Below are 21,864 nucleotides of genomic sequence, written 5' to 3'. Positions count from 1 at the left end.
TTTATATGTTTAGCCACATCGTGTGTGTGTGTGTGTGTGTGTTCCTTACTGCCTGATTAAAATGAAAATATAAAAATATGAAGATATATATATATATTTATAGAGAGAGAGTATTTGATAAATGAAATACACATGTCAACACACAGCAGCTTGGAGCAAAATAAAATAAACAAAATAAAGAGAAAGCAACAAAAAATACAATACAAAAATATAAATACAGAAATACTACACCATATCTTTACATACTAGCTACCTTATCTTGATAAATGTTAATACATTCAGCAAATCGACGTATAAAATTAATAACCGGCACTTAATTACAGCCCACATCAAGATAATATTAGGATTTGCATACAGGCAAGTAGTTGAACAGCTAAATCGAACGGACGTCAGAGGACCCCAAAGAGCAGCGAATTCAAAAAAATTCAAAACAAACCTGAGATTGTTGTTTTAACATGCAAGTGTTTACTCTGAGCTAGCTGGCTGTTGCAGACGCAACCCAATTCCTCAATTGACAAACGTTTATTAATAAAAATGGACGCCGATGAAAAGCACGACTCTACTGCAAATAATAAGTCGGTGGAGGTTCCTAAACCGCCTTCAATCGAGGATTTCACCGTTTTGAAGCCCATCAGCCGCGGTGCTTTTGGCAAAGTCTACCTTGCACGGAAGAAGTGCAATACGCGATTATATGCCATTAAGGTGAGTTTATTTGGACTTTGACTACTTTGAATCCACGATGCTTATTATAGTTTAAATTACTCTCTCTATATATATATATATATTTTTTTTTCTTTAGATGATGAAGAAAGCAGACATGGTGGACAAAAATATGACGGGCCAGATGAAGGCAGAGAGAGATGCACTTGCTTTGAGCAAAAGCCCCTTCGTGGTGCACCTGTTCTACTCCCTTCAGACAGCCACCAAGATCTACCTGGTAACACCAAGAATACCAAATAATGACATTTGCACACAACCCATCTAAAGTTACTACTTAAGTTTAATTTGCATGTGACTTACAGGTGATGGAATACCTCATTGGTGGAGATGTCAAATCTCTGCTTCACATCTATGGTTACTTCGACCAGGATATGTCTGTGAAATACCTTTCAGAGGTTGCATTGGCTTTGGACTACCTCCACCGTCATGGTATAATCCACAGGTACAATTTAATGTCAGTTCATGTGTATAATACTGATTTATCCGCCTGGTGAGATGTATTGTGTGACCTGGACATTTTTTTTTAGGGACTTGAAGCCAGACAACATGCTTATATGCAACAAAGGTCACATCAAACTGACCGACTTCGGCCTCTCTAAAGTCAAGCTTGACCACGGTATGAGTCCCACCAGCTGGACACTTGAACAAATTGTGACTATCCCCGCTTGTAATGTCTGTAACATTTCCTTTGTTTCATCTCTATCAGAGCTGAGTCTCATGGATATCCTTACTACTCCATCTTTGGCCCAACCAAGACAAGATTACTTCCGCACCCCGGGTCAAGTCCTCTCCTTAATCAGCGCCATTGGATTTGTAAGTGAATTAATATAATATTGCCTGGTGAAATGCATGCTTTATGCATAGCTGTTGAATAATGACTCTTCCTTTTTGTTTTAATCAAACACAGAATACACCTGCAGGAGAAAGCAAGCGTCACTGCAGCGCATCCGCTGTGTCCAGTCCCATGTCCTGTGGCAAAATCAAACACAGGAATAGCTCTCTTGGTTCTCCCTTGATGAGGAAAAAAGATCAGCAGTGCTCTCCGGTTCCTTGGAAAACGGGTCATTATAGTTAATCAAGAGATGCACATCTTGGCTTTTTTTCTCTCTGCCCATTAATTACCGTTGTGGAATGACTGGTTACGCAACAACTGTTTTTTATAAAAGGAGGCGTGTGCGTAGCATTGACTCATGGTGAGAGCTTGGCATTGAAAGTGTGTTGAAACATTGTGTCTGTATTGTCTCTATAGGAACCAACAATATGATGTTCAGCCCTCACAACCTGGCTAAAAACCTGACTCCCTCGCTGCTGAAGACCAGGAAGAGGTTTGAGACGATAAGTGCAGGCAGCACCACCGACACTGAAGGTGGCATCAGTCCACTGTGGGAGTGTGAGGAGGTCAGTGATCTTAGACTGTATGTCATTTACAGTCTATTAAACAATGCTATGTTTTGATTAGGGGAGTCCTGACTAACTTTGTCACCTCCAAATCTTAATTTTATTATGTAGTTTAAAATAGTTCCTCATTGCAGACGCTTTAGTGACGTTTTTAGTGTAGATGTAAGCAGATACACTTGGATTGGATGCTGATGATATGCCTTCATTAGGTGACATTAACTTTCCTTTTTATCTTTCATCTTCAGAAAGAAAATGAACATGCTAATGAACAGAAGGGGAGAAGTTATTCTGAGTCCAAAGGGCCTAAACAGGCGTACATGGCCTTAAAGCTGGCCACCAGCGCTCTCTCTGATCCAGACCATCTGGCAGAAAAGACGCCTCGTGCAAACCAACAGGAGTCTGTTTCCACAGCTCCGGAGGAAATGTGTCCGTCTGCAAAGAGAAGATTTTCCGACGTGGAGAGAAGCCCCGAGCTTTTTGAGATCCGAGCCAAGAAGAGTAACGCCGCTTATGAGAGATGCTGCGAGATTCCAGAGGAGGCGGCGAGGTTTCACACCGGCCTCACTGGAACATTTTGCACCATCCAGATGGATGACTTCATGGCCAAGGGGATCGGGTTAGCTGGAGACCGGATCCCGAAGCGCTCCAGCCCCATTGTTGTGGCCAAAAGCCTGTTCGCTGAGCTGGAGGAGCCGACAGAGGAGGTGTTTGAAGACGGAGCCATAGACAAGTCTCATTCGAGTTCCACGTCGCCGCTTGATGAGAACAGGGACATTTGCAGGAGCCTGAGCCTCGACTCTGACGGGTCCATTCACGAAACGTCGCTCATTATCGACAGCCGGGCATCTGTCAAGCCAAGCAAGTGTTCCAAAAACAGGAATGCGGAGCAAGAGGGGAATACAGACACGTCCATCACTGAATCGCTCCCACAAACTCCGTCTGCTGTCAACACCGAAACACCCAAACTCAGTAACGTTGGCCGGATCGGATCTCAGTGCTCCTTTCTCAACCGGCTCCCCGATCAGGTCGCACAGTCGCCGTCGTTCCTCAAGCCGCGGAATATCGTAGCTTTCCGCAGCTACTGCAGCTCCATTGACCGCTCCAACCTGTCGGGGGCGTCCCGGTTTAGCGTCTGTTCTGTCGAGACCATGGACGTCTCCACCGCAGCTTCACACCACTCTGCGTCTGGCATCGCTACACCAGTGCAGAAGAGACCGAGCTCCAACAGCTCGCTCTATCAGGTGATCATGCAGGGACACCGTTTAGAAGAAGGTTCTGGGCCGGCTGCACAGTTGTAGAACTCCTCGTAAAAATACCAACATTCTCATTCTCACAAAGGTTATTTATTGAAGGGTTTTTAATTACATTTTTCACATTTCCTTGTCTTTCCTCCTCCCACCAGACTCCTCAGCCCATGTCGTCCTCTCACACCCCGTTCAGGACCCCAAAGAGCGTCAGACGGGGTGCGCTGCCTGTCGTGGGTGCACACATTTTAGGAACTCCCGACTATTTGGCTCCGGAGCTTCTGTTGGGAAAACCGCACGGTAAGATAAGGAAATTCAAAATTCCAAGCACCTCCACAAACACCAAAATAGCCCAACACAGTGTTACGGTATTGATGGATGGATTGTAGTCCTTGTGACCGGCGTTCTCTTTGAGTTTCAGGAAGTTGTCAGTGTGGTAAGTCTATCATGATGTTGCTGTTTGTGCAAGCGAGCTTGCATGTTTCCCCAGCCTGCTACTACGCTCGAGGGAATGAGCTGATTCTTCCCCCACTGGTTCTGTTTCTGCCCCTTTGATTGGTGAACAAACTGTGGGCCTGATCAGAGGGAAGGGGGGCAGCATTTAAAATGTGATTACAAAGGTTTAAAAAATGGGATCGTCTTCTAACATCAAGCTAACAACATTAACAGTTGTGGAATCAGGCTGATGTGCTTTTAACTGGACAGAAGGGTCTTTCTGCTCTCAAGCTCTGCAGATTTTGGGTCATCGGGGCACACGGTGAATGTGTTATGGCACTGGCTTTATTTTTGACATTTAGCAAAATGTCATCTAATAATAACCTATTGATTGTACAAGCTGCTATTCATTCAACACACTGAGGGCAGTGGTTCCTGTCAGCACCATGCCATTTTGTAGCGTGATTGCTGCTATTTGAATTCATGAACAGTCTGTGACATGAAGGATCCCGTGTGGCAGCATTTATTCATCAGCTGTCAAGGGTTTTATAGAAACTCAACAATGGATGGTTGTGATAAATGTAATTTAAAATCCATGAGAGGCACAATTACTTCTTTAGAACCACAATGCTAGCACACAAATCAAGGTCTATGTGTGTTAATAACAGATATCTCCTGAAGTGAATGAGTCTATATCCATGACTTCAACCCCTCCATCCTCAACCTAACTCAGTCCCTGCTTCTGCCACCGCAGTACACGTATTCCACTCTTAACGGGAATGTGTTGTGTTTGGAGGCAGCAGCTGTATGAAATGTGTCTTTTCTTCGCTTCCGTCCAGACTGCATGGTGGATTGGTGGGCGCTTGGTGTGTGTCTTTTCGAGTTCCTCACAGGCGTGCCACCTTTCAACGACGAGACTCCTCAGCTGGTCTTCCAGAATATTCTCAACAGAGGTGGGTTTGGATTTCTTTGGCAGAAACATCCAAACATAAAACCGCAAAATCCTCTTGAATATGTAATGAAGCCTGCTCTTGATGAACAACATGCTTGACGTATTTGTAATGCTTTTGTTGCTTCTTTCACCGTCCACAATGTTTAGATATCCCCTGGCCTGAGGAAGAGGAGGAACTGTCTGTGAACTCAAGAAATGCGATTGAAATTCTCCTGAGCATGGACATGACGAAACGAGCTGGTCTGAAGGGTGAGGACCACTTTTATTTTTTATTTTTTTCTCTAAATTTAAAGGAGCAGTGTGTAAGAAATACTGGCATCTAGTGGTGAAGTTTAAATATTGGGTCTTTTTACGTATTTGTAGTCAGGGAATTATCACATAATCAAATGCTGATGTTGGCCTTAGCTTCAACACCTGTTCTCAGTACATCTAATTGTGTGTTCTGATCATTTTTGCCAGAACTCAAGCGTCACCCCCTGTTCGAGGGCTTGGACTGGGACAACCTGCAGAACCAGCCGATGCCTTTCATCCCTCAGCCAGAGGACGAGACCGACACCTCGTACTTCGATGCGAGAAACAACGCTCAGCACATCGCCGTGTCCGGCTTCAGTCTGTAGAGTTGCACACTTTTTTTTTTTTAACAGCTGAGAGTTTTATGAAAGCAGCGGTCGACGCATGAAACTCCGATTTTGGATCCATTATACAAATAAATACGCAGTAATGATGTGGATTCTGATTTCTGTTCAAGGTTGTAATATTGTTTTTAAAAACATTTTACTTATGTGCAATCACCGGTCATAAAACTGAATCTGTCGACTGCTCAGTTAGTGACAGGTATGCGTTGCAGAAACTTAGTATTCTTATATTACAGTTATGTCTCTTAAATTAGGTTCTTATTCCAGCAGAATATTATTTGCTCCTTTAGCTTTGATTTCTGTTGCAGTATTGATTAAATGACTTTATCTCTACGTTCATGTGGCGCTGGTCCGCGGGGTGGAGCCTCAGATCCGCTCCGTGTTTTGCTGCACTGTTCATCATTGTAATGTTCCCCTGCTGATAGCAGACTGGGTGGGCGGGCCCCCTGAATCCCTCTTTAAGGGTACAATACTGCTGAATAACATGGTAATATATTCATGAGTAATCTATTTTATATGTAAATCTTGTTAATAACTTTCTGTGTCATTGTTTTAAGTCCGGAGTAGAGTACTTTGTGTTGTAATAGAAGTTCTTTTTGCTGCTTTTATGTCACTTGTGTTTGTAATTTTGTCCGTTTTTCACACTACAAGTTCTTTTAGATAAGTTCACAGCTGCTTGTGACATTTTATCTTGTTCATTCTAAGAAAAAATACAAATAAAATCTTGTTTGTAACATGATGTACTTTGTGCCTTTTCTGGTAACTCATCAAACATCACAGCGGCTTATTTGATACAAATCTAAAGTGTGTTTTAAAGGACAGCGTGACATTTGATGAGATCAACACAACTCTTACTTTTGTCTAAGCTAAGTAGCATTTTACCTGTACATGAAGTCATTTTCTCATCCAGCTCTCAGACAGAAAGCGCACAAACAAATATTTCCAAAAATATCGAACAATTTCTTTGAAATAATCTGGACGAATTAAAATATTTAACAAACTTTATTTGCGGCTTGGATCATCACATGCAAACACCACTCTGTCCACAGGCAGAGAAGGTGAGAAGCCTCAGCACGTTTCAGTAGAAAGGTAAATTATTACTTTATTAAAACAATGGTTCTGAGAAATATTAGTGCTATTGCAGATGCAAACATTAGTCCATTATATAGTATTCTACATCATTAATACATGGAAATGCAATTAAAATACTGCATTTTAATCTGAACTGTACAGCTATTGTTTACAATTTACATAGATCTCACTGCTTTGCAAACCTTTGATTAATATCACTCACACGAAATCTTTCCACAATATGCTTACAAACATATTACAGCACAGATTCAAATCTGGACGGCGTAAACAACACAGCGACGAGTGTTAATCAGACGGCTGAGATTCTCACGAGGTCGTATGATTAATGTTAATTTGGTCTAGCGCTGGAACAGTTATGCTACAATCTGTGAATGTGAGAAACCATAATGCCACCTACAGTATGAATGTACCTTCTGATGTTCAGGCACTTCTTCTATTTGGGAAACGATGATGAATGGAGAGCACTTCTTTGACGTAAAGCACAGACTGATGTGCAGCAGGACAGGTGTCAACGCTGTCTAACCTACACGCAACATTAAGCAGCTACTTCAACCTCATTTATACGGCTGGAATCTGGCCATCAGCGCCTTCATCTTAACCTGCTAAAAGCAATAAATATGAACTTATCAGAATCGCACATATCAATATATTACTACATTCAATCCTCCCTTCTAAACTACACAACAGTTGTATTATAGCAGCATTTTCTGGGCAACTAATGAAAGATAATCGTAAGAATTTATTACCACATCGAGCGTTACGCTCAAAACAACAAAGTATCTCATCTATTTTATGTGCAACACAGCCGCCTTACTTATGGAAATAACGGAGAAGCTGCTACAGTTCAGGTTTATCAAAACGCTGACAACATGTGTAAGTTTCCCCCTCTCAACACAAAGCAGTCGTTACAGAGACAAAGATCCCTGTCACAGGCTGCTCCATACAATCATGTCTCTATTTGATTCCACATCCACAGTACAACACACTGGAGAGGTATCCTCTCACTCTAGGTGCCTTCTTCATAGTGCAAAAGCAAATTACGTGGCTGTGAGTCTAAGCGAGGGGGAGGGGGGGGGGGGGGTTACAGCCATTAAAAACCCAACCAAAGACATGTGGAGGACTCTTCTTCATCGTCGATGCCCACAGGAGCAGGTTCAGTTGATCTGCCTGTTAAAGAACATTGAAAAAGGAGTTAAAGTGGGTATTGCAGTTTTAAATTCCACATTCAAGCTTTTATTATTCTGTAAAAGAATACCTTCTCCTCCTCTGCAGGTACAGGCGAATAAGCCACTGCACCACGAACGGCCAAATTACAGCGAAGGCCAAGCTGGTGGGAGAAATGTCGAAAGGCCACCAGGACGGTTTCTAGAAACAATCGGCATGATTTCATATCAGACGGGTCTGAATCTTTTTAGTTCCCACTAGTGATCGTAAAACCTGAAACATTGTTTTGGTGCAGGATTAAAAAAGAAGAAAGAAAAGTGCAAAGTATCTTCAAAGGTTTACCTGACTCCTCCTATTCACCAGGGGGGACGCATACGTTGGAGGCATTGATCTCGCCTGCAGAGAGAGCAAGAAATACATTTAAAAAAGAAAAGTCCATAAACTTCTATCAAAGGTAAAAACCATTACAGTATGTTTGTTATTATCGGTCCTCAGTGTTTACAAAGTCAAAGTACAAACCCCTTATCTTCTTTCCATAAAACCCTCATAAGCTATTTATAGACCGTGTTCTCTGCCATTCCCTGTAATAAAAACTATTTGATGTATGAAGGATTTTATTCGTGTCGTGTTGATTCAAAATTAAAATAGTGTGGTTGAGACACGTATATTGCCCTCTCTTTACACAGAACGTAGTCACAAGTAGTTGTTTCAGTGTAAATGTGATGTTGTTGGGCCCGTTGTTGCATGTTCATGGCTTAAGAGGACGGACGGGTCTGACCTGGCTAGCAGTCAGAGCCTCCAGGGTCTGCAGCCTCTCCAGAACGCTCTGCATGTCATCCTGCAGTCGAGCCAACGCCACCACGATCTGCTCGTTCAGGCTCTCTCCAGGCGTCAGCGCTCCTCCCCAGCGGTCCCCGTCACCGTCCCCACCACCGTACATGGGCATCAGAGATTCAGAGCCGCCGCCAAGAGAGCCTAAAAGACAATTGACACGGGGGACACTCTTCAGACTGTTGTATCTGCAGACCACAAAAACACAGAAAAAACGAGGTTCTTCGCCCTGTGAAGGATAGGCTTACCCTGTCCTCTTCTGACCAAAGAGCCGTCCGGCCGGTCTGTGTTCGGTCTCTGTCTCTGGGACATCGTTCCACCGTTCTCCCCATCTTCTCCTCCACACCTGATGCCCCGCAGTGCGCCGTGAACATCCGTCTGTGGCTCCTCTAGACCCGGCAGGACGTGGTTCTCCTCTTCGTCCAGGTCGTCTAAAGAGCGGTTGTGCTCTGAGCTCTGGGAGGAAAGATGCACATTAATAATGAATCAGTGGCGAGAGCCAAGTCCTCCGCACTAAACCGGGAGCTTTAAGACGTTAACTTGCCTCTTCTTGGCCGAACTGGTCCACAGAATCACAGTAGACTTCGCTGTCAGAGTCACTGGCCACGTGGCTCGGACCCGACACTTCATCACCGGGATCTGAGATCAGCACGATGAAAGAAAGCTCAGCATTGTGACACGGAGGAACCCGGGAGCTTTGTGTGCCATTTTAACAGAGACATTCATTAAAAGTGTCCCAGGAGCAGCTGAAGTGTTAAACTGGGAATGGAGCGCAGCAGATTATCTGATCACATGGTGCACTGATACACCACAGGCCGTGGGCGAGGCGAGTACAGAGTCCTCAGTAACGTTCCTTACCCGCGTGGTGACCATTGAGCAGAGTCTCTCCCTCCTGGGAGTCCCTGGAGTGATTCCCGTTGGTCAGGTGCGTGACCCCGTTGGCCACTTTGCCGTTGGACAGCGGCGCCTTGTGTCTCCTGGCTGAACCCTTCTTCTTCGGCTGAGACGCTGCGGATTTCTTGTCTGAAATAAAACCGCAACAAAGAAAAAGCACGTCAACGAAACGTTTTTCTGACAATATCTTCTGACACAGTGCTTATAACTTTGTTACCTTTTCTGACCTCCCGTATCACTACTTCTCCCTCCTCATCTTCTTCTTCTTCCTCTTCCTCTTCCTCTTCCTCTTCCTCTTCCTCCTCCTCCTCCTCTGACTCTGACTTTTCCTTCACTTCGAGCCTGGCAGGACGAGTCTCCAGGGTGCCGTTCATTTCCATCGTTCTGACGATGCTCTTCGTGACGCTCTTCGACGGCAGTGAATTCAACATCGTGCCAAGCCCTGTGAGAAGAAATGGAACCTAATTATAAAACCACAAATACCAAAACACAACACAACACTTCCTTTAAGGATCCTCACGTATGTTGTGTGCCACTAATGTGCAACATGACTGCTAATAAGCATTAAAAGCATCTGAGCTGCAACACCAGACAAATACCAAACTCTACCACTACACCCAAATATCTACAGATCTACACAGGGATATACTTGCCTTCCAGTTGTCTAGCAAACAGTGTCAAACGGGCTGAGCATATGACAAGAGGCAAATTATTAGGAAGGTTAAGCTCCGCATGCTGGTTTTTTGACATCACAAACAAAGTGGAAGGCGGTGCTTTAAAACCTTACCGGTGCTCAGGTCTGATATCTGTGTGATCTTCTTCTTCTCGTCAATCAGCTCGTAGAACGGGCCGAGCACACGCAAGAGCTCCTCCACCTCGTCCGACATGGGCATCCCCTCCAGGATCTACGCATCACATACAGCAACACGGAGAAATTGTTATTGTTTCTGTATAATAAAACAGATTACTTCCTCTGTAAAAGTTACACACCAGCTTCATTTCATCCACGTAGGCTGCCATCGCTTCTTCTTTCGGCATGTCTCCAAGAGAACTCCATGAGTCCCTGAATCATCAAATTAAACAGAAACTGTATTATTATTGTTATTATTACTATCATATCACTTTACTCAAGTAAAAATGTTTAAAGCGCCTATATTGGGGTTCAACTTTGTCAAAAAAGGACAGTTTGTTTGAGTTAATCTTTGTTAGAAACGTAACAAATTATTTGTAGCTACAGTTATTCTATGACTACGGGTTTTTTTGGTATAATTTCCTGATACACTTGCAAATCTAACCCCCCCCTAGTGCAACGGGACCACGAGAGAAACCGTGCAGCAAAGTGGGTAAGAGGTTACATTCCTCAAGTCCAGAGATCACCGAACACAACACGGACTAAAGGCGGAGGAGCTGTTGGTCAGAAAACTCAGCGGAGGGAATTTGATCTCACTGTGCAAAAACACAACACAGTCAAAGTGGGACAAAAGCAACAGGTTGCGCAATGTGCACACATCAATTTCAACACTGAAGACTGTGGTACTCATGCAACTTGTGCTAATTATTCCTGAAAGTAAGTAATAGAAGAACAACAGAGATTAGTGTGATTAAATACACAAATATGTACACATCTAGGCTACAATTACAACACATTGACTGGTTGTGTATTTCCTTTTATTCATTACCATTTTGCTTTGCCAACCGCATCCCAGAAGCCAGGTCGGGGTATATTGCACGCGCCCACAGTGGCCTGTTTATAGTAACTGTAGAACTTGAGCATCATATCATTGGAGGGCTGAAAGGGACCTGAGGGAAATAAAGGACATTTCACACTGACAATGTGCAAAATAGCCGCTTTCTAAGCACTCTTCCTACTGTTGTATACCTCTGTGAAAAGAGACAACACAAGACATTCACAGGTGATTCTGCATTCACCTGTAGACCTGTAGCAGGGAGGAAAAGCTCCTCACACTGCAAGCAAAGTGGATTAGCCCCTTTATTTTTAAATCGCACAAGCTGTTGCACCAGCACTTAACCAGGTCTGACACCATTCTGATGCCATCAACTGGCCTCGTTCCTGAACTCACCATCCGGGGCCAGACTCTTGATCACTCTGACGGCAGCCTCGAACCTCAGCAGGGTCAGACGCCTCTCATCCTCCACGTTGACTCTCTCCACCTCCATGGTGTCACACTGAGGCAGGCAACACAAATAACCTGCAGACAGGAAGTGAACAAAAAAAACACAGACTTTGACAGCGCTCGTGCAACTAGCGTTTAGGCAAACTTGCAAGTTGTTGTTGTTGTTGTAGCCACCAGTAGGATGTTGTGTATGTAAGACACATCATCTGCTATGCGACACACCTCTAACTACCCCAAATATCTGTGCTGAATACAACATGTAACGGTTACGTCCTGTCAACGGAAACCGCTTAAAGACCGACACTTACCGTTCAAGCCAACGGCCTATCTGTCTGTCAGAAGGCGACCCGTCTTTAGCCTTCGACCAGACGCCATGAACAGTGTAATAAAGCCAGACAGACGTGTAGTAAGGGAGTTGTAGTTTTTTTTCTTACTGCATATCGATATTTCCTACAAGCTCCACAATCCTTCGCGTCCGCCTCAACAGAAATTGACAAATGTGTACTGAATAAATCAGAAAACTATGAAGAAGTGAAACATAAGAATTCTTGTGGTGTTATATTTCGATGTTATCTCGAATTCATAACATGAACCCGTCATGGTTACAGATATAAGTAAAACTACACTTCCCATAATCCCTAGTCAGGATCCGTGTTTTTTTTTTTACAGTTGGAAGGGTGATGGGTAGACGGGGGGCAAAAAAGAAAGAGCTCTCACTGTGTCTTTATTTACGAGTACCACAACTCGTTGTAAAATAACTAGATCTGAAATAAGTTGATTAATGTATCACTCAATCGACATAATCACCAAGAATGTTGATAATCACTTATTTTATAGCAAGAATGCCAAAAATGTCCAAGTTCCATGTAAAGATTTGCTTATATATTTTTGGGGTTTTGGACTGTTGGTCAGACAAAACAAGACATTTGAATACATCACTTTGCTCTTGATGATATTGTGATGTGTTTTTCATTATTCTGTGGCATTTAATCATGAATGAATCAGTAAAATAATAATAATTGGTAACGGTAGATGTAAAGATACCTCAGGTTTGTTTTGGCCACAATGCAAAGACCAAAAAATAATTGTATTTCTTAATTTCATGAACATGTATAACTGAAGACAAAAAAAGAAGAGAACTTGCTTTCATAAGTAGAGGCCTGAATAATTTACAAATATTCATTGGTGACCGTGGCTTTTTTGTTGCTATTTAATCTTTAAAATAAAAAAATTGCATGGTTTAAAAAGCAATACAAAGTTTTCAAAAGAGCAACAATCTTGTGGTAGTTCGATCCCCGACTATACTCTCTACATGTACGATGGGTTAAATGCAGAGGTCCAAGTCCATGTATGTAATACTCTCATAAAACTTTAATAACTTTAAGTGTTTAGGTATATATGTATAATAATGGCACTTAGGATAAGCATAGACTGGAGGGCAAATAAATACTCAATCATGCACTCAAATGTCACTTTCAGAATTAGGTATTAAATTATGATTTCACATTTTATATTTACTGTTTTTTCCTCTAATGGACCCTCCCAGTGAAAATATTTCCCAAAAATGTACTCGTATAACTCTCATCTTGAATCCAGCGCTCCAATAATGGTCCACTTTTACACCGCAGAGTGACTCCTCCTTCTCAACACAGACGATCTTCGGGATTGAGGTCACGCCAGCGCGAGGGCAGGAATCCCACAATAGCAGGCGGAGGATTTTTCTTCTTCTTCTTCTCTTTTTTTTGAAGCAGAGCTGAGCTGGTTGCCGTTTCAATCACAGGGAAGGCAGCGAGAGAGAGAAGGGAGGCTCTGCAGGAGGGATGTAAGAAAGATGGCAGAGCTACAAATGTTGTTAGAGGAAGAGATTCCTGCCGGTAAAAGAGCGCTCGTGGAGAGTTACCAAAACCTCACCAGAGTAGCAGACTACTGCGAAAACAACTATGTGCAGGTAAGAGAGCAACTACCGCCTTTTGTCGCGTAAAACGCCCGGGATTGAATCGGGTTGTTGGGACAGGAAACGTGGATAAAGACGCTGGAATGAGCTCCTCCACCCAAAGGGCTGCAGGAACAGTGTGATGCATTCAAAACCGTGGGACATTTAGATACCTAGTATCTAGTTTGCACCCATTAATCCACATTTATTCCAAGGGTGTGTCTACTTGTTTTATTTTTATTTATTTTATTATCACCCTGGGTCGGTTTGAAAAACGCCAGTTTTTTTACAGCAGCAAGTTTTAGCTGCTAAAAATGAATTTATTTAATTGTTTTTAAAAAAGACACCAACAAGAAAGTTCCTCCAGTTCTCCTTAATTGATGCCGACACTGCCTAAACATTTTTTTTTAACTACATTACTAGGGAAAATAAACATCCACATGAATATTATAGTAACATTGCAGTCCATTACATTCCAAAAGGTCATTAAACTCACCATTTGATACCACAAAAGGTCCCCATTGGGACACTACAGCAGCACTACAGTGGAGGTCTATAGTGTCTACATTATGGGCTTGTAAGCACTCAGTGGACATCCCATAATGTTTATTGTTGCTGCATAATTCTTTAACCATTAAACAACTTGTAATGCCACATTAAAGCATAATATATGCATGGAAGGCCTCTTATTTTTGCCACTTAATGGAGAGTTAATTTAAAGATAATTCAGGTTTTTGCATTGAGGCCGAGTGAGGAATGCAAAGCCTTTGTTAGTCGGTCACTAAAGGTTTGACTTATTGATTTTTCTCAACTTATTGCTGGGAACAGAGCTAATTTTGTCATGTTTTTTTAGCAGGATTATCTTCATGTGAATGTGTCAAAATGAAACTTCACCGTGGTGTCACAGTGACCACAGAGGATGTGTTTAAGTTACTTTTAGCACAACATATTGGTGGTAAGCCACTTCTAAAAGAAGACCGAGAACAAGCTGAGTGACACAGAAACGGGTTTTTTTTTGAGCAGGAAGACGAGCCACCATATCAGCTCTAGAGAGGGCGTGTCCTCTCCAGCTGTACTCCCAGAGGACTCCCTGTAATTCAGTTATTCTGGTTCCTCCTCTGGTGATTTGGCTTTGTGAGGCTCTGAAGCTCTGTGTCGTAACCCACGCAAACTAAACAGAGCGGCAAGGTTGTCGTCTTTGTCCCACATGAGCCCTAAAATGAAATTATTTTTACTCATGTATTGATCATGATAGTGACATACATGCATGTGGGAATCTTTGCTGTGGATCTTGTTTACTACTGCATGCTGGGACATGAGATAAAGGTGTTACAAGCTGATGTTCCCACCCTGACACCGTGTTGAGATCTCTGTATAAAAGCAGGAATGCTGGAATGTTGTTTACTTTTGAGTAAATCTTTTGCAGCGTGACAGTATTTTGTAAGTTTTGAAGGCCAGCTGCTGATACCTTTGAGTCCCGACCACAGTAGCCAATGTTTGTTGCTGATATAGTGTTTTTAAAGCACTGTTGGTAAATAGAAGAGGATCCTAAAATACTATTTAGCTAATAATGGATAGAAATCTCCACTAGGACCCAAAATAATGAGATGTAAAATCCATTTTAATGTAGCCGTGGATAAAGATACAGTAGGGATGGGTGTACAGTGTTGGCTCTGACTTTTATTCTGTCTAGAGTTCTGTCTCACGAGTCAAACACATTTTAGGATTCTGTTCTGTTTCAGCATCTTGTTTTCAAAGCGCTGACGTAAAAAAAAAATCTGGATTTTAAGCTTTTCGGCACTTTGTGTGAAGCGAGTGTCAGACTAACAGTGCACTTTTCATAATCCCTCTCTCTCTCTGTCTCTCTGTCTCTCTGTCTCTCTGTCTCTCTCTCTCTCTCTCTCTCTCTGTCTGTCTGTCTGTCTGTCTGTCTGTCTGTCTGTCTGTCTGTCTGTCTGTCTGTCTGTGTCTCTCTCTCTCTCTGTCTGTCGCTGTCTCTTTCGCTCTCTCTCTCTCTCTCTCTCTCTCTCTCTCTCTCTCTCTCTCTCTCTCTCTTGTCTGTCTGTCTGTCTGTCTGTCTGTCTGTCTGTCTGTCTGTCTGTCTGTGTCTCTCTCTCTCTCTGTCTGTCGCTGTCTCTTTCGCTCTCTCTGTCTGTCGCTCTCTCTGTCTGTCTCTGTCTGTCTGTCTCACTCTCTTTCTCTGTCTGTGTCTGTCTGTCTGTCTGTCTGTCTGTGTCTGTCTGTCTGTCTCTCCCTCTGTCTGTCTGTCTCTCTCTCTGTAGAAACACACACCACAAATACTGTGCACACTCTGTGAACCGTGCACATATCAACATGCCTCAGCTCGAATCGGCTCGTCCGTTCAGCGCTCCTCCTTCACGTTTCCATCCCCTCTTCTTCTTCTTCTTCTTCTCCTCCTCTCCCGGTTCTTGTCATGGAGGCTGTGGTGTTGTGAGTGTGAGTTTCAGCTCAGCAGATGGTGAAAGCTCTATTTTACCAAAGACAGATCACTGCCCCACTTTCTCAACTTGATAGTGACTTGTGTGTGTGTGTGTTTTAACGCGTGTGTGTGTTTTCATACCTGTGTGTGTGTGTGTGTGTGTGTGTGTTCTATGACACGCCGACAGGTCAGAGTTATGTTTCCTGTTGACTCTGAAGAATGACTCCCTGGAAATGCCTTCGCTCTGCTTCAGGAAGTGGCTTCATAATGGAGCCTAGAAACACCCTTTAGATCAGATTAGTCCGAGTAATCCGGGGCTTTGTATTTTAATACGTTTATGTATTCTTGCCCCTCGAAATAGATTTTTTTTTTGGTTTAATTGATGCAAGTTGGTTTGTTTAACCTCTGAGACAAGGACGCATACGCGCTGTATGCAGAGTGGGCCACCTGGTCCTGTTGGCAGCTCACTGAGAGGCTGCAGACTGTATTGTTCAACACAAACACTGTGATTCAGCTTCTATCAGATGTGCCCGAGCTGCATTTCATATTTGTGGAGCTGAAAAACGATTCAGAAAATCAATTTGCAACGATTTTGAAAATGGATTTTATTTATTTTTTACATCTAGCTGCTAGAGTTTTGGGGATTTGCAGCTTTTCTTTTGTCGTGTGAAAGTAAATATTATATCTTTGGGTTTTGTACTGACAAAGACAAAACAAGCAGTCTGAAGATGTCATTATGGGCTCTGGGAATTTTTACATTTTGGCTGTTTTCTCACTTTTTAAACATTTCATTGAGAAAACAATTAATTGATTAAATAATCTGTATATTAATTGATAATTTGAAGGTTTAGATATTCCCCTCGTGGCTCTGAAAAGCATCCTCATTTACTTTAAACATATTTATAATTTGAGCAGATATCGCTTGATAAGAATTATTATAATTTTGTTGACTTTTGTGCTGCAATTAATGTTTAATTTAAGTATCAATTAATCGCTCAATGATCATGTAATCTGTTAAAATGTATGGAATAATATTTCGATTTTTTAAATTTAAAATGCCAATTGATCATCTGTTGAACAAAGAAAACCAAATACTGTATAAGTGCAATATTATTCTTTTATGATGGCATCAAACACATATTTTAGGGCTTAAATAATTGAACAATTATGATGATTGCTAAATAGTCATAACCAGGACTTCAGGATGAATAAACATACAGTACTAAGGAATAGGGAAGTGAAAGTGGCAGACTGAGAGGTCAGATGTCGGATCAGATGCCGTGTTGCAACCTCAGGACATGTGACCTGCTGAGCCAGCACGATGCCCACTTGAGCTTTTGGTTCTGCTCCTAAATGATCCGTCTTTTGAAATGTGTGCTGATGTGTTGGTAGTGAATGCAGGTGGCTCCTGTCCTGTTCGTAGGTCTACCTGTCCTGTTCATACAGCCTGTAGGTCTACCTGTCCTCTGCAGGTTTCTCAGGTGAATTAATGAGAGAGCATGTGGCTGTTTTGTCCTTCCTTGACACAGTTGTGTCTCTCTGGGTTCGTCCTTGTTTCCTGTCCTTCTTTTTCTCTCTCTCTCTCTCTCTCTCTCTCTCTCTCTCTCTCTCTCTCGCCCACTCTCTTTGCGGAGTGGCCTTGTTTTTCTCCCAGCATCCTTTCTCACCACCTGTCCCTCCTTCCCCCTCAGCTGACCAGGGCTGGTTTGGTCCGGACCGGTCGGGCCGATCTGTTACAGAGACTGTCTGCTTGTAGTTGGATTCATACAGAAGTAGTGTTTTCATGCATCGTTCACACTGTTCGTCTTCATGTAGAAACGTGTGAGTAATCCACCCAAACTCACATCCTGCTGGTGAAGAAACACTGAAAAATAGATTCATGTTTGTGTTTATTTATCAGTTCAGTGTGTTGTTTCAGGTACAGAGCAGCGACCACTGAACGAGTCGCTCCAGAAAGGTTAATTAGTTTCCTCCATGCACAGACTTCCTCTTCGTGTCTCCTCTCTGACACGCTCAAGGAACTTTTAATTGTGTGCTGGCGGTTCTTCAAGGTTAGGTAGACCTCACGGCCTTTCAGCCGGCCTCCATCTGCCCCGGAGGAATTATGAATTCACGGCGCGTGCCGCTGAGAGTTCGCCGGAGGAAGGGTTGATGGTTTTTCCTGATTCTCCACACGTCCCAGAGTCACTTTCACCACCTCGGCCGTCTCCACAGGTGGCTTTGTGTCGGCCATACATTTCATTTTGAAAAGTTTGGGAGCTTCCTGAATACGTTGTTGATCAGATATCTGTTATGTTTTTTAAGATCAATATGTTTTGACAAAGTGTGATAGCACTGGTTGTGACAACTGTACTGTTAAAGAGAGATTCTGGTATTTGTCAACCTGGATGTTATTCTCATGTTTTAGTGCATTCTGAGTCTTTGTCAGCATCTAACCGATACTGAACTTTTTATATATTCATGGTGTATTATTTCTAACATAAACGTATGACATGAACAAACATTTTTTGGTCAGGATCCCTTAAATTTAAGGATATAAGATGAGGCGTGTACTAACACCTAACTACCCGTCATAGTGAACCCCAATCAGTGTTGTTCTCACCAGAGTTTGCATTTCCCAAACGTGTATGACAGCTGGTGAGTAAAATGTTAGCGTGACCAGTGACCATCATGGACCAAATAAAGGGAACGAGACCCAGGATGACTGATGCTGGTCTTTGTTCTTCCATGTGATCGTGTCTGATCACATTGCAGTAGTAGCAGTAATAGATGAGTCACCATTGGTTTTATTTAATATATCCCAGTGTTCTATGGCTCTAAGTGACCAAGAAGTAGCTGGAGTTCCACTCCATCAGATCCTAAACGTGTCCTTATAATCTCACGTTTATCGGTTCTCCACTTAATTCCTCAGTCGGCGTCAGACAGCCACTTCAATACAACGACCCATAAAGCAGCGGCTCTCGCCTGCCTCCCCCGTCTCACTTATCTCACCCTGTCCGGTCTGCAGCGGTCGATACGAGGTGCCATGTGAGACCTTCCTGCTGGATTTACTCTCATTCTGCTCCGGACTGCGTTGGGTACCGCGACGTTCCCCTCCCGTTCTAACCCGGCCTGTCAGTCTCACAGGGAAAATGAATCCTCGGTTGCTCCGTTACAGCATGTTTGTTTTTATTCCTCCGTGCGCTGCTGACACTGTAGCTCTCCAGCAACACTTTGGAGACCTATTACATGTTGAAGGATTCCAAACATTCCTCAACGCTTTTTTGTTTTTTTTGTTTAGAGCATTTCCCCTGCGGACGAGTGGAAGCACATAAACGCAAATGTGCTCGTCAGCTGTACAAACCCAGCAGCAGACTGCACAGTAGAAACCCTGCGTGATGTTGTCACATTATCAAATGTTCATACACGTTTTAACTCTTCTTTTAATCCCTGAGTAAAGAGGCTGAAGGTTTGTCATGTTCCAAACTTTGGAGGGATGATTCAGTGAGGTTTGATGTCTCACTTCCTCCGATCTTCTCTTAGTCATGTCAGGGAGTCGGGAGGAAAACTCATTCTCTCCATTTTGCTGTTTGTGCTCCAGCTCCTGGGCGGGGAGGTATCTCCTCTGACCCCTGAACAGTTGTTTTTTCCAAAGGGAGGAAGTCTGGACTTCTCCTTCAGCCGACACCGGAAGTTAGCATCGCCCCGTTTCCCCTCGACATAAAGCCAACGAGATTGTTCCATCGGGTCTTGGATAACGAGAGAAAATAAGACATTAATGATACTTCCAGCAAGATAAACTTCACAAATAAACACCACTTTTAATGCAGCCATAAGAAGAATGGTAGGCTACAAACAAACCATGTTGTGGAAGAAGATGTTAAAGACATTATTTCAAGCATCTAACCAAAAAAAAACCCGTTTGACTTCGATATGAGAGAACTTTAAGAACGAAAATGCCGACTCCCTTCTGTGGTTTGAGACTCGATGCACCACCTTGTTTATGAAAGAAAAAAAACATATTTGCATTTCACTTGCGGTTGTTGGCCGTTATCTTGCCAGACTGGATTGGTGACGGAGTGAATTGCAAAGTTCAGTGCTTCAAAAGGTTCCCATGCAACAAAGCAAATCCGTTGACTGCCACTCCCTTCTAGCTCCTCAACGTCACATTCACGCTTCCTTCCAGCATCTGCAGTCAAACATTTCCACGCTGGCCTGGTATCTTTGCCGTTATTCAGGCGGCCGTTTGATTACCTTGTCTTCCTTCAGCTCCCACAGCTACATTTTGACTTTGTGTACACGGGCCGTGCATTCCTCTGTACTCCCTTCTTAAACCAAGCTGAGGTGCTGACAGCCTGTCTAATGCTGCCTGGATGTTCTGCGGTGTCTTTCTGTCATTACTCAGCTCAGAAGTATGAGATAAAGTGCCCCCGGGGCACCGAGGGTCTCTGGGAGCTCCCACCTCATTCTCTCTCCCGCTGTGGTACACTACACTCAAGCTCTCCAGCGCTATTATTTACCTTTTTTTTGTACTGAGCAAGCACTCATTTTGTCCCCCCCCCCCCCCCCCCCCTCTTGGCGAGTGTCTCAAGCACTGTTTGTTTGAAGATCCAGGCTGACAATGGATGTCATAGGGAGCAAAGATTCTCGGGTAATTGAACAACAAATCTGGTTAGTTTGAGGATTTGTGCACGGCCGGCTTGTGATGCGTGAACGAGTGAAAGGACGACGGGGGCTTTAACTGGAGCAGACGGCACTAAGATGCCGCCGGAGGCGATGCAATCGAGTGTCTCCTCCATCCTCCCGACGCCCACCGCTGACCTCGCGTCATGTCTCTGGCAGCTAGTGCAGTTCGGATCAGTTTGTCCAGAAAGCATGTTTATTTTTGACATGTTGACTCTTTAAGAAAACATGCAACTGATCATGCAGACTGAGCTCTGGATATGAAGAGTTACAGTTTGTATGATCAACACGAGGCTTAAGATTTAACCTCGTGTAAACCAGGAAAGGAAGCAGTCAGGCTTTTCCATTCACTGCGTCGGCTTTCCTGACCAATTAAATGTGATTCATTGTGGCTGCAGTCACTGGGGAAATACAAACTTTAGTGGCGGGGATGACTGAATAGTCTTTGGTGGCCTAGTTTAACAGCTTCAGATTTGAAACTGATATGGTGTTGGTCATCTTGTGCTGCTGGATCGTCTTGTTGGTGGTGAGAGACAAAATGTTTGTTCATTGTGGGCTTTCTGTTGCAAAACCGGCTCATTTTATATGACGCCGTGTAATCTTTGACTCAAAATAAAAGACAGTCGGTCTATTTTATAGATAACAAACCATTCATACAGAATGCATGATGGGTTTGAAAAAGGATTGGACACATTAAAAAAAACAAACCGCATCAATTGCAGCCATTGAAAAAGTTGGACTAAACGACATCACATGTTGTTCTTTGTGTGGAGGCATGGACCACCTTGAATGAATATGTTTGTAAGACATGCAGGACGTGAATTAGTATTTCTGTACACATCACAAATAAGCATTTGTGCGACGAAAGCATCAATGGTGCTGTTTTGTCTATGCGCTTTTACGGCTGCAAGATATGGACAAAAACTAGTTAATTGTGCAGTTTCTTAGTATTGCAATGTGGTAATTTGCATTGCAAATCGCAGTATGTTTACGTTCAGAGTTTCTGCAAATGAATGTGGGGTGCAAATGACTTTTTCTCTACACGTTACAGTTTGTGTTCAGTAGCTGCCATGTCAATGGTGCTGTTTATCTGAGCTCTGCAGCTGCAAGATATTGACAAAACCAAGTTAAAGGATGCACCAGCAGTAAAAAGCGACTGGTTGAAACTGAATCAGCAGACGCTGAGATCAACTGAAATTTGTGGCCCTTATAATTGTTCTACAATTACATTTTCTAGGATTTCAAATAGATTCAGAGGGAGGAATAATATTCTAATGCTGAGAAATTGTGGTAGTTTTTAGCAACATAAACACAATCTCATATGCAGCT

General features: G+C 43.1%; 3 protein-coding genes across 15 annotated transcripts in view; 2 read left to right on the top strand and 1 right to left on the bottom strand.

The window, feature by feature from the left end:
- The first annotated feature begins 411 nt into the window (after nt 1-411).
- mastl (microtubule associated serine/threonine kinase-like) lies at nt 412-6,123 on the top strand. Of its 2 annotated transcripts, XM_076080337.1 has the most exons (13): nt 412-702; nt 800-937; nt 1,023-1,162; nt 1,248-1,336; nt 1,427-1,533; nt 1,628-1,781; nt 1,970-2,118; nt 2,364-3,359; nt 3,521-3,662; nt 3,784-3,798; nt 4,637-4,750; nt 4,897-4,998; nt 5,209-6,123. In XM_076080337.1, exons 1-13 carry the CDS (start codon nt 535-537, stop codon nt 5,364-5,366), a joined length of 2,472 nt encoding a protein of 823 aa, XP_075936452.1. In that variant the 5' UTR covers nt 412-534; the 3' UTR covers nt 5,367-6,123. The 2 variants fall into 2 exon arrangements, with proteins under 2 accessions (XP_075936452.1, XP_075936453.1); XM_076080338.1 differs by lacking the exon at nt 3,784-3,798 and having other exon boundaries at nt 413-702.
- Nucleotides 6,124-6,367: 244 nt separating this feature from the next.
- On the bottom strand, nt 6,368-11,964 carry acbd5a (acyl-CoA binding domain containing 5a). 3 transcript variants are annotated; one of them, XM_076080352.1, is made up of 14 exons: nt 11,809-11,964; nt 11,447-11,575; nt 11,045-11,165; nt 10,356-10,428; nt 10,153-10,270; nt 10,019-10,051; nt 9,583-9,807; nt 9,330-9,494; nt 9,016-9,110; nt 8,720-8,927; nt 8,419-8,615; nt 7,983-8,036; nt 7,732-7,841; nt 6,368-7,643 (listed from the first exon to the last, which is right to left on the bottom strand). In XM_076080352.1, the coding sequence occupies exons 2-14, from the start codon at nt 11,541-11,543 to the stop codon at nt 7,631-7,633; spliced, it is 1,509 nt and encodes a 502-aa protein (XP_075936467.1). In that variant the 5' UTR covers nt 11,544-11,575; nt 11,809-11,964; the 3' UTR covers nt 6,368-7,630. The 3 variants fall into 3 exon arrangements, with proteins under 3 accessions (XP_075936467.1, XP_075936468.1, XP_075936469.1); XM_076080353.1 differs by lacking the exon at nt 10,019-10,051 and having other exon boundaries at nt 11,809-11,963; XM_076080354.1 differs by lacking the exons at nt 11,045-11,165; nt 11,447-11,575; nt 11,809-11,964 and adding an exon at nt 10,727-11,038 and having other exon boundaries at nt 10,356-10,430.
- Nucleotides 11,965-13,170: 1,206 nt separating this feature from the next.
- Nucleotides 13,171-21,864, top strand: part of abi1a (abl-interactor 1a) — a 41,271-nt gene continuing 32,577 nt past the window's right edge. For 3 of the 10 annotated variants that reach the window (XM_076080345.1, XM_076080344.1, XM_076080351.1), the window contains exon 1: nt 13,173-13,448. In XM_076080345.1, the coding sequence (XP_075936460.1) occupies nt 13,332-13,448 (117 nt within the window). In that variant the 5' untranslated portion in view covers nt 13,173-13,331. Of the gene's footprint in view, nt 13,449-21,864 lie in introns of all 10 variants that reach the window. The other 7 variants (XM_076080349.1, XM_076080347.1, XM_076080350.1 and 4 more) reach the window with 5 other exon arrangements.

Source organism: Anarhichas minor, unplaced genomic scaffold (genome assembly GCF_050575085.1).
Source record: "Anarhichas minor isolate MPS153535 unplaced genomic scaffold, ASM5057508v1 ptg000074l, whole genome shotgun sequence".
In the NCBI taxonomy this organism is placed as follows: domain Eukaryota; kingdom Metazoa; phylum Chordata; class Actinopteri; order Perciformes; family Anarhichadidae; genus Anarhichas; species Anarhichas minor.
The sequence above is the reverse complement of the archived record's forward strand: the minus strand, read 5'-3'. Positions and strand labels throughout refer to the sequence as shown.

What these genes read in the sequence shown, in the direction of transcription:
- mastl (XM_076080337.1), top strand. Translation starts at nt 535, where the DNA reads ATGGACGCCGATGAAAAGCACGACTCTACTGCAAATAATAAGTCGGTG. An exon ending in TAAAGTCAAGCTTGACCACG is followed by an intron (nt 1,337 to 1,426) that starts GTATGAGTCCCA and finishes CATCTCTATCAG; the next exon opens with AGCTGAGTCTCATGGATATC. An exon ending in CCAACAGCTCGCTCTATCAG is followed by an intron (nt 3,360 to 3,520) that starts GTGATCATGCAG and finishes TCCTCCCACCAG; the next exon opens with ACTCCTCAGCCCATGTCGTC.
- acbd5a (XM_076080352.1), bottom strand. Translation starts at nt 11,543, where the DNA reads ATGGAGGTGGAGAGAGTCAACGTGGAGGATGAGAGGCGTCTGACCCTG. An exon ending in GTTTGCTAGACAACTGGAAG is followed by an intron (nt 9,808 to 10,018) that starts GCAAGTATATCC and finishes TTCTTCTCACAG; the next exon opens with GGCTTGGCACGATGTTGAAT. An exon ending in GCTCAATGGTCACCACGCGG is followed by an intron (nt 9,111 to 9,329) that starts GTAAGGAACGTT and finishes TGCTGATCTCAG; the next exon opens with ATCCCGGTGATGAAGTGTCG.